Here is a 13,460-nt window from a genome sequence, read left to right on the forward strand (position 1 = left end):
TCAGTCTGTGACTTCCTGCTGCCTCCATTCCCCTCCTCACATCATGTCACTGCCCCTGTCACATGCAGCCCTGTCCTCACTAACACATCACTCATCTCCTGATATACTCTGTGCTGCTGGGGACCCTGCTCCTTCCACTATATAACTCTGTCTGTGGCTTCCTGCTGCCTCCATTCCCCTCCTCACATCATGTATCTGTCCCTGTTACATGCAGCCCTGTCCTCACTAACACATCACTCATCTCCTGATATACTCTGTGCTGCTGGGGACCCTGCTCCTTCCACTATATAACTCTGTCTGTGGCTTTCTGCTGCCTCCATTCCCCTCCTCACATCATGTCACTGCCTCTGTCACATTCAGCCCTGTCCTCACTAACACATCACTCATCTCCTGATATACTCTGTGCTGCTGGAGACCCTGCTCCTTCTACTATATAACTCTCAGTCTGTGGCTTCCTGCTGCCTCCATGCCCCTCCTCACATCATGTCACTGTCACATGCAGCCCTGTCCTCACTAACACATCACTCATCTCCTGATATACTCTGTGCTGCTGGGAGAGCCTGGGCTCCAGCACATCAATATGGCGTCCAATATAGGCTTAATGACACAAGATAGTAATATTGGGGAGAAGCTGAAAGCGGTGACCCTCAGTCCCTCGCTCAGGCTACATGCAGACGTGGGACGAGATGAAGCTACATTTATAAAATGACAACTGCAGGAGTTACGGGGAAGGTTTAGACGTCAGGACTGCTGTCCTCGTACCACAGTGTCATGTTGGTACAATGTCAGTTCGGGAGGATACAATCTCCAGTCTGGTCACATAGTTGGACGATGAACTGGCCTCTGTGTATTGCAGACCTGTAGACGCCTCATCTCAGTGCGAGTAAGATTTGAGCGCTCAGACATTGTTTATATTCAGGAATCAAGCAGACTAAGCAGATTACTTTTAAAATAGTTTATTTCTCATTGGAAAATAGACATCAGCTCTGAAAAAATGTCAGAAAATAAATCTAAGTGGGATTAACAGTCTGAAATCAGGAGGATTGGGGGGTGTGAGACATGAGAGCGGGTAATACTGTGCTGGGTACAAAAATATATATATATAGATTAATGGTGAGAAATACTCAGTATGAGCAGATACCAGCCGTCATATAGAGGTGATCCAATGTGACAGAGGTGAGTGGGCATGAGAGAAAGGAGTGTGAGTGACGGGTGAGTGGGCATGAGAGAAAGGAATGTGAGTGACGGGTGAGTGGGCATGAGAGAAAGGAGTGTGAGTGACGGGTGAGTGGGCATGAGAGAAAGGAGTGTGAGTGACGGGTGAGTGGGCATGAGAGAAAGGAGTGTGAGTGACGGGTGAGTGGGCATGAGAGAAAGGAGTGTGAGTGACGGGTGAGTGGGCATGAGAAGAGTGACAGAGGTGAATGGGCATGAGAGAATAGAGTGAGGTGAGTGGGCATGAGAAGAGTGTGAGTGACAAGGGTGAGTGGGCATGAGAGAATAGAGTGACAGGTGAGTGGGCATGAGAGAAAGGAATGTGAGTGATAGAGGTGAGTGGGCATGAGAGAATAGAGTGTGAGTGATAGAGGTGAGTGGGCATGAGAGAATAGAGTGTGAGTGACGGGTGAGTGGGCATGAGAGAATAGAGTGTGAGTGACAGGTGAGTGGGCATGAGAGAAAGGAATGTGAGTGATAGAGGTGAGTGGGCATGAGAGAAAGGAATGTGAGTGATAGAGGTGAGTGGGCATGAGAGAATAGAGTGTGAGTGACAGGTGAGTGGGCGCTGGGTACCATCGCAGCAGACAGAACACAAACCAGAACAGAGGACTACGTGGTACCCTGCGTAGGCCTTAGGGGGCGTCACTGAAATGTTATTGGCAGGAATTTTCCACCAAAGAGACAAAAATATATATAAACATATCACAAAAAACACAAGCGCCCGGCGCGGCGCTGACAGCTCCAGGGAGAGGTTTTATTTCATCTCTGCATCAATAAACTCATTACAAATTCCCAGGCTCCGTGCTGAGGACAGGCTGGAAGGGGCGAAGCCGCAGCCACAAGGACCTCCCTCTGTCTCATACTGCACCCGCCCCCCCTTTCTCAGCTCCTCCCTCTGCCTCAGTGCACCCCCCTATTCTCAGCTCCTCCCTCTGCCTCAGTGCACCCCCCCATCATTCTGAGCTCCTCTCTCTGCCTCAGTACACCCCCCATTCTCAGCTCCTCCCTCTGCCTCAGTACACCCCCCATTCTAAGCTCCTCCCTCTGCCTCAGTGCACCCCCCATTCTCAGCTCCTCCCTCTGCCTCAGTACACCCCCCCATCATTCTCAGCTCCTCCCTCTGCCTCAGTACACCCCCCCATCATTCTCAGCTCCTCCCTCTGCCTCAGTACACCCCCCATTCTCAGCTCCTCCCTCTGCCTCAGTACACCCCCCATTCTAAGCTCCTCCCTCTGCCTCAGTGCACCCCCCCATTCTCAGCTCCTCCCTCTGCCTCAGTACACCCCCCATTCTAAGCTCCTCCCTCTGCCTCAGTACACCCCCCATTCTCAGCTCCTCCCTCTGCCTCAGTGCACCCCCCCATTCTCAGCTCCTCCCTCTGCCACAGTACACCCCCCATTCTCAGCTCCTCCCTCTGCCTCAGTACACCCCCCATTCTCAGCTCCTCCCTCTGCCTCAGTACACCCCCCCATCATTCTCAACTCCACTGTCTCATACTGCACCCGCCCCCTTTCACAGCTCCACCCTCTGCCTCATAGTCCACCCGCTCCCTTTCACAGCTCCTCCTGGCTGATAGTATACACTCCCCTATTACTCAGCTCCTCCCACTGCCTAACCAAACACAGCCCTATTCCCAACCACCTAACCTACAACACCCCACTAATTAATCCAACAATCCCCCGATTCTATACATCTCCCTCTACCTGATTCAACATCCAATAATCTCCTTAAACTGCCACCAATTTCTCCATCATTGGGCTGATCTCACGCCCCTGATTAAGTAGTCCTTTCCCAAATCTGTGTCCTTACATCTCTTCCATGTACGACCTCACTAATTCCTCCCACTGCCTGATACACCCCCCCCCCATCCTGGCCGCCCTCAGCTTATTCAACCTGTTTCCAGCTGCTTCCGATCATCAGACGCCGGACCAAGAGGTCTGTGGGAAATATTATTTAGCATCAGAGACAGAACTGGTCCCTCCACAGCAGGAAGGGGGTCCAGTGTCAGATGTACTTCCTGGGACTGTCTGTAACCCACCTCCTGTAGTGCATAGCTGCAGACATGAAAGGGAACTGAGCAGACCAGGAAGCCAGTGAAGACTCAGACATGGTTATCTGCATATACTGTAAGGTCCGGTCACAGCCATAATCCTGAACCCAAAGTATATGGACCGCACAATATCCCTCCTCTAGTTTAATAAGTTACCCTGCTCCTGTGCTCGGGTCAGGCTATCCTTCCGGTGCAGATGATGTACACCCATTCTTTTTGGGCTACGGTGTGGACGGCCACTTGGAGGTTTCTCCCTAAAAGTCTCTACCTCCTGATCTATGGGAGTCTGGTGAATATGATCTTCCAGTTCCTGCTCTTCTATGTCCTCAGATAGAACCTGCTGCTCTTCTGTGTCCTCCTCTTCCTCCACAGTTCCAGACAGGAGGTCCTCAGCCTCCTCCTTGGAGAACTCCTTTCCATACTCATTGGGTAGGTGACCTCTCTTTGTCCCAGTGCTCTCTGCATCTAAGCTGGAATCTCGGCTGCTTATCCAGCTGTTCCTAGAGGTTTCCTGTTCAGAGAAAGCTTGAGCTACACGGCTCAGCTCTTGCATGGAGCGACTGAACCTCTGTTGTAGTTCCAGTGCAGTGTCCCGACTGAAGGAAGTACGGTATGCCAAAGTTCCCTCCGTACTGGGTGCCGCTTTCTCTACAAACATCCTCTGCCAGTTTGCCAACATGTCTTCTTCTGAGCTAGCGGAGCTGGGCGCTGCACTACTTAATGGTGACCGTGCGGGATTGTCAGCGCTTCGTGCTCGCTGTGGGTAGCTGCCTGTGGATGCTGGGCTGTTTGGTACGGTGCGATGTCTGTTTGGGCTTCCGTCTTCACCCTGCACTAGGCTGAGGGAAATAGCTTGCCTTGTGGCATAGGTGCAGTTGGGCAGTGGACTGTTTTTGGGGATCTGCACCTTCTCATCGGAGAACTCTATAACCTTGCGGCCTGGGAACATTGTGTGGGGAGGCGGAGGAGTAGGGTAGGGACTCAGTTTTTCAAAGGTTGGAGGTTCTTCAGTGGTACTGTCCAAGCTGCCCTGCTGTTGGAGGACACCATTGTGCTGCTGACCAGGGCAGCTCATGTCTACATGCACAAAGAAATCTTCTGCAGTTGGGCCACTACCACTGCTGGATGTGGCTGAATTAAGAATAAGTGATTCTGGCTTCTCCAGAACACGGGCAATGACAGATGTGGGTACCACGTCCGAATGTGATAGACCAGATGGTGGAGTGTCTTGGCCGGAACCTGGAGAAGAGGCTGAACTATGTAGATGCTTACTGACCATGTCCTGCAGCTTATATGGTAACTGTAGTAAGGAGAACAAACATATTAATAACGTCACTCTGCAACTATGCTTCATTATGTGACAAATGGTAGGTCCCCCATATAATGTATACTGTACATGCGGATAGAGTTTTGACATGTGCACACTGCAGGAGAACCTACAGCCCTCCACCCAAGTCCCACTGCAGGAGAACCTACAGCCCTCCACCCAAGTCCCACTGCAGGAGAACCTACAGCCCTCCACCCAAGTCCCACTGCAGGAGAACCTACAGCCCTCCACCCAAGTCCCACTGCAGGAGAACCTACAGCCCTCCACCCAAGTCCCACTGCAGGAGAACCTACAGCCCTCCACCCAAGTCCCACTGCAGGAGAACCTACAGCCCTCCACCCAAGTCCCACTGCAGGAGAACCTACAGCCCTCCACCCAAGTCCCACTGCAGGAGAACCTACAGCCCTCCACCCAAGTCCCACTGCAGGAGAACCTACAGACCTCCACCCAAGTCCCACTGCAGGAGAACCTACAGACCTCCACCCAAGTCCCACTGCAGGAGAACCTACAGACCTCCACACAACTCACACGGTAAGGGAATCTACAGAGCTCTACAGTGGTCAGTTACCACAGGAAACTTAGTGACTACGCTGATAGTTACATGACATGGAGCCCGCACATGTCTCCTCACTGAACACAGTACACTGCGAGGAACACTGGATAACTAAACTACTTACTGCAAGGTCAGAACACAACCCACAAATACTCACATCTGCAAATTTGTGGTTCCTGAAATGGGACTTGTTGCATTTCAGCAGCTGTACAGCCAGATTACAGTCTTGCCGATATCGCTCCTGTAAGAGAGTGGAAATGACAGTCAGGGACCTTCCGGCACTGATAATAACCAGTATGTGAAGGTTTCCATCTAACTACTGCCTCTGAGGTATTAATTGTGTTTATTTCCCAACAGTTCTGTAACATACAACACAATACAGAAGATACCACCTTTATCTCACATTACTCCCACTGCCTCACGATAACACGCTAAGGTCATGTTACATGTTTCCGCTCAAGTCACTGTACCATGAATATCACACAATTTACATTTAACTCTTCCAGTTTGTTAATCGTGGTTTTTGCATCCAGAAGTTTGTTGGTGAGTTCAACAATTTCCCAGTCCAAGGTCTTTCGGTCCATCTCAGCTTTCTTAATCTGCAAGTGAACAGCGAAGAGTGAGTGGCTGTGGGTAGGTGAGAGGACACATGTGCACCCATACACGCAACACACAGAAGATGGACAGTGCCAACCACACAAGAGGGATAGAAAACAGCTGAGCTATGGTAATCCCAAAGCTGCCAGAGGGTCTGTTTTCTGGAAGGTGAATGACAAGAGGCTAAGAGTAGGTGAGGTTGTGGACGAGACAGGGAGCGGAAGCGATCACCATCCCACCCCCAAATCTACCAAACGCAACTGAATAGATCCAGCTTTGGCTGAACGATGCCTGCAAAACAGACAGCGCAAGGCAGAGAGAAAGAGAGAGTTAGATGTAAGATTGGTACATGAAGAGGGAAATTACATGAAGACTTTAATCACTTTATAAATCTCTGACCCTTTTCTAGACCTCACACAGTCATCTCCCACAGCGATACAATCACCAGGAAACCTGCACCATCACTGCACAACCAACAGTCATCTCCCACAGCGATACAATCACCAGGAAACCTGCACCATCACTGTACAACCAACAGTCATCTCCCACAGCGATACAATCACCAGGAAACCTGCACCATTACTGTACAACCAACAGTCATCCAGTACAGCGATACAATCACCAGGAAACCTGCACCATCACTGTACAACCAACAGTCATCCAGTACAGTGATACAATCACCAGGAAACCTGCACCATCACTGTACAACCAACATTCATCCAGTAAAGCGATACAATCACCAGGAAACCTGCACCATCACTGTACAACCAACAGTCATCTCCCACAGCGATACAATCACCAGGAAACCTGCACCATCACTGTACAACCAACAGTCATCCAGTACAGTGATACAATCACCAGGAAACCTGCACCATCACTGTACAACCAACATTCATCCAGTAAAGCGATACAATCACCAGGAAACCTGCACCATCACTGTACAACCAACAGTCATCTCCCACAGTGATACAATCACCAGGAAATCTGCACCATCACTGTACAACCAACAGTCATCTCCCACAGCGATACAATCACCAGGAAACCTGCACCATCACTGTACAACCAACAGTCATCCAGTACAGCGATACAATCACCAGGAAACCTGCACCATCACTGTACAACCAACAGTCATCCAGTACAGCGATACAATCACCAGGAAACCTGCACCATCACTGTACAACCAACAGTCATCCAGTACAGCGATACAATCACCAGGAAACCTGCACCATCACTGTACAACCAACAGTCATCTCCCACAGCGATACAATCACCAGGAAACCTGCACCATCACTGTACAACCAACAGTCATCCAGTACAGCGATACAATCACCAGGAAACCTGCACCATCACTGTACAACCAACAGTCATCCAGTACAGTGATACAATCACCAGGAAACCTGCACCATCACTGTACAACCAACAGTCATCCAGTACAGTGATACAATCACCAGGAAACCTGCACCATCACTGTACAACCAACAGTCATCCAGTACAGCGATACAATCACCAGGAAACCTGCACCATCACTGTACAACAATCTACTACAAAATCGTCGGCAGACACCTGTCCACCGCAGAATCACCACCGACCACAACCATTAAAGCAAGATATGAAGTATACTAATGTAATACAGTAAGTGACAGCTGGTGGAGGAATGGGAGATGGTTCTTCTCACCTATTATGTCATACGATTACAGTGCCTACTCCCCAGCTACCCCCTGTCCTGGTTACAGGGTGCAACTAACTTACCAGTGTGTGCAGCTTCTCCTCCAGGTCCTGATTGGTCCTCTGTGAGCCCGTGTAGCTATTCTGTAACCTGTAAAACAGATAATGTGAGGAACCAAGGACAGAGAACGAGCGGAGGCCGTCTGTCCGTCTCTTACCTGCGGAACTTGTCTTTCAGTTTCTCCAACTCCTCCCGACTACGACTCAGCTCTATCTCCAGATAATGACGACTTGCATCCACTTCATGCTCCATGGCTTCCATTTTTGTAGTGGCGTATGCCAGACTCCGGCGCAGTTCATCATTCTGGTGCTGCAGAAAGCTAGGCCAGAGAAAGAGATAATAAACACTTTATAGAAAGGTCATGTTCTCAGTACTGTACTTAAGTCACCAACGAGTCCTTCAATGAAGTTGAACATTGCAGCGCGGTTACTGCTGTCTCACACCGCTGGGCTCATGGGAGGGATAGTAGCCAGGTCTATATATCACCCAGGCAGCACTGTAGCACAGTGGTTAGCATTGCTGCCTCGCACCGCTGGGGAAAGAAACAGCTCTGCCTGGGCCGAAAGAAAAAGTAATCTGTCTCGTAAAAGTTACAAAAATGCACACAAGAGTCAACGTCATTAAACCTAATTGTAGGTCTGCAGCGATAGAATAGTCGGCGCGTTATTTATACAACACAATGTGCGAGGAGAGGGCTCCCCGGAGAATGGGAGTAATGTTACATGGCATCGAGGCACAGCTACTGTTACACTAAATCATTCATACATTGTTACATGTATGCAGCCATCGTACACACACAGCTGTGACCTGGGGACAGTAATACTGCTTCTCATTCAGTACAATACGCTCGGCGACCTCTCTGGGTTGGGGGACATTCCCACCAATGATAACGCTATCACTGATTAGGAAATCATCGGGTCAGTGGCGCTGTCACTGTGTGGAGAACGTCTGCTCACATTGAAGTCTAATAATCAGTTTATAGCCACAAAACACAGCAAGATACAGAGATGCTGAAGAGGATGATACAATACAGAGGATGATACAATACAGAGGATGATACAATACAGAGGATGCAGCAATACAGAGGATGATACAATACAGAGGATGATACAATACAGAGGATGATACAATACAGAGGATGCAGCAATACATACGGGGATTACAGACCACAATTATCCATCTAGCAATCTCCCCAAACCTAGTCTGATTTACCCAATGGTGACACGGCAGGACACCCCGCTTCCTGCGGAACATACATTATATATATTACCTAGAATGAAGAGGGGGGTATACGGCACAAATATGGGAGACAGTACAATGGAATAGGGCGAGACCACAGGAACTTACTGAATTCTGTCGGCTTCTGTGACGGGTTCCTGGGGAGAGAGAAGGAACGTCAGTCACTGCTATCACCACAGACCATACATCATTCACCAAGTACCCGACACTATTAACCCTGGTGGCACCAATGTTCCAGAGAGAGAGGAGACATAATGAAATAATTTCATCTATTAACAGTTCCTCCATAAATGGGGCGTTATAGGCTTGGCAATCGGCTGCGGCGAATCTACTCACTTCCAGCCCAACAGAACCACGGCTGAGCATTGTCCACTGCTAAGAATGCAGAGCCGGACATAACAGGGTTAAAAACAAGCAATTCAATGGTAAATACACAATCAGCAACAATGAACATAATGAAGTTGTGTTTATTTTACAGACAGATCGTCAGATCTACCTGAGTACAGGTAAATATACCGCAGCGTATGTTCCAGCAGCTCAGAAAATAAAAGGATGTCACAAGTTTCTTAAAAACATCCAAACAACTTACTTCCATTTACAAATAAAATTTCCTTCATCTCTCGGTTTGTTAATAGAAGAGATTGCTCCAATTCATAAAACCTGTTGGATTAGCGTTAACAGCCTCTAAAGACATTTAATATGAGTTCGGAAATTTCCTGTCGTTTATGTCTGTTAGAAACACAATTCCTGCTAACACTTGTGAGCTCAGTTTCAGTGATGGACAGAATGGGGGGCTATATATAACTGGGGGCGTAATGGTAGAAAGTAGTGGATGCCTGGAGGAATATATCAAATATAGAAGACTACACAGGACCAGTCAGGGTTGTGATGGACAAGTGCTACCATGAAATCTGAGAGCCCTCGTGGAATCCGGGGTTGGGGAGTGAGGATGAAAGATGAAAACTAGAGGATGAAATGGAAGACCACAGAGTTGATCTAGGAGTACATAGAATAACACACTGCACAGAGACAATGAATAGCCATGTGTGTTGGGTAGAATTTGGGAAGGGTGGGAGAACACTCAGTAGAGGTGTCTGACATCACAGAAGCAGAGGGGGTCTGCAGCAGACGACACTAACCTTGCTTCCAGTAACAGTGAGTGAGGGTGATGTCCTGGGAGAGGGACTCTTCCCCTCGGGGCTCCAGTGAGAAGCAGAAGAAAGAGACTCTGTGTCCAGAAAGCCTAGGTCGGAAGGGGTCTGACACCTCTCCTTATTGTGTTCGGTTGTCAGTTTTATTCTATTAACCTCCCTAGCGCCTGACCCCTGCAGAATCTGGTCTAACAGAGCTGACCTCGGATGGTCAGATGCCTCCTGCCTTGTCCTCGCTGTCCTGTCTGCTGACATTCTGCCCCTGTGATGACCTGGAGACACCGTCCTTCGATGTCCTACCCTTTCTGAGCTGTTCACATGCTTCATGTCCATCCTGCAGCCAGAGATGGGGGATTCCTCATTGGTATTGGTTCCCCTCTGCCGCTCCGTCTGGAGGTTGGTTGGGCTCAGCACCCTAGAAGTGATCTCATCAAGAAACTTCGAGAAGTTTGCTTTGTCCTGCTGGATCTTCCGATCTGGAGAAGGAGACCCATCTCTGCCTACGTCTAATTTAGATGGCGAGAGAGCTAGTGGAGACCTTGGTTTCTTAGACCTCGCTTGTTCTGGATTTAACTTTGATGCAGGATTTATGTTCAAATGTCCCGGGGGCTTCAGGATACTTTTAAGCGGCCGAGAGCTGGATGAGTATTTTTTTTTCCCCTTGGGTGCCAGAACTTCTGCCGGCTCTTTGAAGACCAGGCTGCGTTCCAGGCTCCGACTTTTGCTCTCCTGCTCTCCCTCCTTTGACACAGCAATGTTCTCCTCACTGCGGCTCAGGAACCGCCCCAGGCCCATAAACCGTGGGGGCTTGTTTTGCTTTACCTTACCTCTGAGTGATTTCACCCTTCGAAGCAATGTCTGGGATCTGCAACTATGTGTGCCCTCCCATTTCCCTTCTTTATCATTGCTGGATGCTATAGACCAGGAGGAGGAACAGCTAAAATTACTAACATCTGAACCGCCTGCCTCTTTCAACTCCACAGCCTCCGCTTTGCTGAAACAGGTGCGCTGGTACAGAGATCCTCGTCTTAAGGTTACCTGACTCTGCTGCTCCGACACATCCTCCCGCGGCTCCGGTGGCTCGTGCCGAACCTCACGGTGCTGTGGTGGAGCTTTCCGGTACGGCTTTTTGGTAGGGGCGGTGCTGGTCATCCCGAGATCCCAGTGTACCTGTGGGAAAGTAGAGGGTGTCAGAGGATTCCCATACTGAGGGCACAGCACCGAATTTGGGGCACGAGTGATCTCTTCATGACAGAGACATACTCGTCAGGCACACAGTACAGAGGGCTGCAGGCAAGTATTGATCTCTCCGAGGGGTGGAGATATCTCGCTAGGGAAATATCAATTGACCTGACATACAGAGCAACATGTACGAGGGGGGAGCAGCTTCACACAGAACTAGATAACCCAACGTCATACACTGTCCGAGTGAACCAGGAGCTTACAATCTAAACTAAACACCATCAAGCAGATCTCAATACATGGAGAATGTTCCGATGCTGGGGGTGAAATGCCCAACACATAGGGCAACGTGTGCGTGTGTGATCACTGCTGTGTAATGTGTCTCCACTATGTGCTGTGTGAGGATGGTCTGTAGCTACTTGTGTTACATGGGTACAGATATAGGTATGGGAGTTGTGGCTGGATCACTTATAAATAACTTATGGTATAAATCTATACCATATTTATATCATTGCAATGTACTGATTTTACCATCTCGTATGGCACTTTTCATTGGAAATGCATTAATTTCTGAGCTTTTTATTTCTGACGGAATAAGCATTTGTTGAGGAAGTCTTGTGTTGCTTCGCGGGGAAGTCCTCATTAAGGCTAATTAAGTCTATTCATGTGAGTAACCAACATGTCCTTTTTAGTTTAAATGCACCAGAGGTTGTTACTGGTGTTCCTGAGTGGCCTTTTGTACAGAGTGTTAGAACCTGTCTGAACAATGTAAACAGCACATGATGTAGGATATCACAGATAAGTAAATCTCGTTAAGTATAAATTGCATTTAAATCCACGTGTTGGGGAACATATTACATCCCGATACTAAAAATAACTCGGACTTCTTGGGGTCAGCAAAGTTCAGGGGGCTGGCTTACCCCCTGCTAGGCTGTGTCCCAAACTTTATAAAACAGCACTGGTTTGTACTGAAATATATCATTTTTGTTCCATCTGACCTTCTGATCACTGGTACCTTAAACCAGTGTGAACTGTCCTTGTCAGGACACTTGAGCTAAATAAACATCACTTGCTTCAAGATCTGCTTGACAACTTCTTCCATGCTGAAATTTCCTGTGACCTACAGATTAGACCCAAATCTAATCCGTTTCTGGCTGTTCTGAGGTTTGGACCCAGCTTTCCGGTACCACTGCTCTGGCTGCTACCCAGCAGCTCTGGCTAGTGTGATAGGTCAACCTGATCTATAGGAAGAGGTCAGGGGTACCAGCCCAGGTACACCAGTAACGGGGTACACTAGCAACGACAGTTACCCAGAACGACACGGTTCTGGATGCCACAAAGGAGTCCAGTGGTGGCAGCATTTGTAAGCCCCTCCTACTGCGGCAAGAGGGCGCAATTGTAATAACAAAAGGGAACGGTGGCAAAGTAAGCCCAGCCGGTTCCCAGCAACAACAGACAGGGTGGCATAGGCGGTCCATCCTGTCACAGGAGGGGTGACCCAGAATGAAATTAGCTGCATATTGAAATATTCATAATTATATCTGCATATCATGACAGAAAACTGACAGCCATTGTCTTGTGTATGTTACACATAGATAGGATCATATCTGTTGTACATGAAACTTCCCAGAACACACAAGAGGATGCAACATGTAACCATGTGACATTTGTGTATAGAAATAACCAGACATTGGTCTGTGGCCCCCGAAGTGATGGGCACCTGTGCTCTACTCACCAAAACAGGGCTTAGGACTGAGTCAGCCAGAAGGTTCCCTCCCAATCAGGTGTCCTAAGGGGAAAGAAACACAGGCATGGTAGATGTCAGCGAAAAGATAAGAACTGGTGTGCGAGATTTGCTGGAAGATACAGCGTGGAGCAGAGGGCCGCGGGACGGGCAGGGGGGTGTTTGGGGCAGGGGGCCGCGGGACGGGCAGGGGGGTGTTTGGGGCAGAGGGCCGTAGAGTGGCACAGAAATAAGAGGAGAGGTATAGGGCTCACTCACAACAGTAGGGGAAGAAATAATAAGCAGTTACAAAGGGACTGCACACTGGGGAGAGGCTGCAGAGGAACATTCCAAGATCCAGGAATGCTCCAAAATGGAATAAAGCACCCATTGCCCCAGTGCCCAGAGTACGCCCCACCACACACAATCCCAAATCTAAAGACAAGAGAGTATCAGCATCATCATTCAGAAGGTGAACATCACATAACAGAATGACAGGGGACAGAGCAATGATCACAATATTCTCACCTGATGCTCCATCGCTGCCAGCTGTAGAGAAACTGCCCGAACCTGACAATTATCTGTCCAGTCTCCCTGGCAGCTCTGTGTAATCTAAGCTGCTGGAACCAGCATCCTGCCTGGGAAACATGAGAACATGCACCTCTCAGTAGATCAGGTATTATACAGCCCCTTC

General features: G+C 48.9%; 1 protein-coding gene across 1 annotated transcript; it reads right to left on the reverse strand.

Moving 5' to 3' along the window:
- Positions 1 to 2,486: 2,486 nt before the first annotated feature.
- On the reverse strand, positions 2,487 to 13,460 carry TJAP1 (tight junction associated protein 1). Its single transcript, XM_075204503.1, has 9 exons — positions 13,295 to 13,460; positions 12,779 to 12,832; positions 10,900 to 11,031; positions 8,819 to 8,847; positions 7,629 to 7,790; positions 7,495 to 7,561; positions 5,640 to 5,747; positions 5,306 to 5,389; positions 2,487 to 4,568 (listed from the first exon to the last, which is right to left on the reverse strand). The coding sequence occupies exons 3-9, from the start codon at positions 11,011 to 11,013 to the stop codon at positions 3,408 to 3,410; spliced, it is 1,725 nt and encodes a 574-aa protein (XP_075060604.1). The 5' UTR covers positions 11,014 to 11,031; positions 12,779 to 12,832; positions 13,295 to 13,460; the 3' UTR covers positions 2,487 to 3,407.

This window comes from Mixophyes fleayi, chromosome 3, assembly GCF_038048845.1.
Source record: "Mixophyes fleayi isolate aMixFle1 chromosome 3, aMixFle1.hap1, whole genome shotgun sequence".
Classification (NCBI taxonomy): Eukaryota; Metazoa; Chordata; class Amphibia; order Anura; family Limnodynastidae; genus Mixophyes; species Mixophyes fleayi.